At 42.7% G+C, this 1743-nt stretch overlaps 1 protein-coding gene across 1 annotated transcript in view; it reads right to left on the bottom strand.

The window, feature by feature from the left end:
• Window positions 1-762, bottom strand: part of LOC113409021 (olfactory receptor 8S1-like) — a gene marked incomplete at its 3' end in the record, with an annotated part of 2519 nt that extends 1757 nt beyond the window's left edge. Inside the window, exon 1 of the mRNA XM_026662555.2 lies at window positions 11-762. Within this exon, the coding sequence (XP_026518340.2) occupies window positions 11-762 (752 nt within the window). The remainder of the gene's footprint in view (window positions 1-10) is intronic.
• Window positions 763-1743: the final 981 nt, after the last annotated feature.

Here is a 1743-nt window from a genome sequence, read left to right as displayed (position 1 = left end):
TGTCATGTACAACAAGCCAACTACAATCAGGTGGGAGCTGCAGGTGGTGAAGGCTTTACGTCTGCCCTCCGCAGAGCGTATCCTCAGGATGGTGTAGATGATGTGAATGTAGGAGATTAGAGTGAGGAGGAAGGAGCTCAACCCAAAGACCAAAGCAGAAGTAAGAAGCACTACTTGATTGGTGAGGGTGTCAGTACAGGACAGTTGTAACAGAGGAGGGAGCTCACAGCTGAAATGGCTGATTTGATTGGGCCCACAGAAATGCAACTTGAGGGCAAAAACTGTGTTAAGAAGGGCATCGAAGAAGCCCATTGTCCATGCACCACTTACCAGCTGAACACAAATCCCTTTCCTCATTGTCTGAACATAATGTAATGGATCACAGATGGCAGCATAGCGGTCATAAGCCATGGCTGAGAGAATGAAAGCTTCAGCACCAGCCAAGAGGATAAAAAGGAACATCTGGGCAATGCAGCCATTGACAGAAATAGTTTTGTGCTCTGCTAGGAAGTTCATCAGCATATTAGGCACCGTGACTGAGGAATAGCAGATATCAACAAAGGATAAATGGAAGAGGAAGAAGTACATAGGGGTGTGAAGGTGAGAATCAGCTCTTATCACCACCATGATCACTATATTACCACTCAGAATGATTAGGTAAATAACTAATAAAAACAGGAAGAGGAAAATCTGCATCTGTGGGTCACTGGAAAGTCCCAGGAGGATAAATTCCGTCACTGTGGTTTCATTTTTCATTGTCATTTATTCAGGAAATCTGTGACCTGGAAGACCAGAAAAAAAATGAAATTAACACTTATCATAAAAATAAATGGAAGCAGTATGTGGAGATCATCTGTTCCATAAGATGAATGTAAAGAGAGTCCTATTCCATTCTGTAAAATGTGTGTTTTAACTGTACTAAACTTAGAGAGAGAGAGAGAAAGAGAGACGTGGGATGGCGTTTGTGTGTTTTAAATAGACAAATTAGGCTGGATTCACAAAAGGACTTGGGCACCTAACTGCCACTTTAGACGCCTAAATCCCAGAATCAGGTCCTACTGGTATTCACAAATACCCTGCTCAGCTGTGACTAAGGGATAGTCTCATGCGAGGCTCCCTCAATCTCTCCTCCTGAAGCTGTACCTCTGTGGATACATCATAAAAGATGCAGTGCAGGGTTACTGGATACTTCGTCTTCTGCATGCAGGGCGAGTGTTCAAGCCACCAGGCTATAGAGGAATTTATTCTTTCTCTGGAATCTGGCCTTATGACTTCAGTAGAGCTACAGCTGCATTACACCAGCATGGGATCTGGCAGACTGGCTGCAATGAAACTATGGACAATTGACAATAGCTGGACATCTGGCCAAATCTATAAAAATAATCTCCTTCTCCATTACAGTCTGTCAGTTGTTCTAGACTATTTTGCTGAAAACACAAATTAATATCTGTAGTATGTAACTGGATTCTTACCTATTAAAATCATTAGGATTTTTCAAGAAGAAGAAGAATCATAGAACTGGAAGGGACCTCGACAGGTCATCTAGTCCAGTCCTCTTCAATCAAGGCAGGACTAGACCATCGCTGACAGGTGTTTGTCCAACCTGCTCTTAAAAATCGCCAATGATGGTGATTCCACAACCTCCCTAGGCAATTTATTCCAGTGCTTAACCACTCTGACAGTTAGGAAGTTTTTTCTAATGTCCAACCTAAACCATCCTTGCTGCAATTTTAGCCCATTGCT

Source organism: Terrapene carolina, unplaced genomic scaffold, assembly GCF_002925995.2.
Source record: "Terrapene carolina triunguis isolate 2854851 unplaced genomic scaffold, T_m_triunguis-2.0 Scaffold28384, whole genome shotgun sequence".
In the NCBI taxonomy this organism is placed as follows: Eukaryota; Metazoa; Chordata; order Testudines; family Emydidae; genus Terrapene; species Terrapene triunguis.
This window is presented reverse-complemented; position numbering and strand designations above follow the sequence as displayed.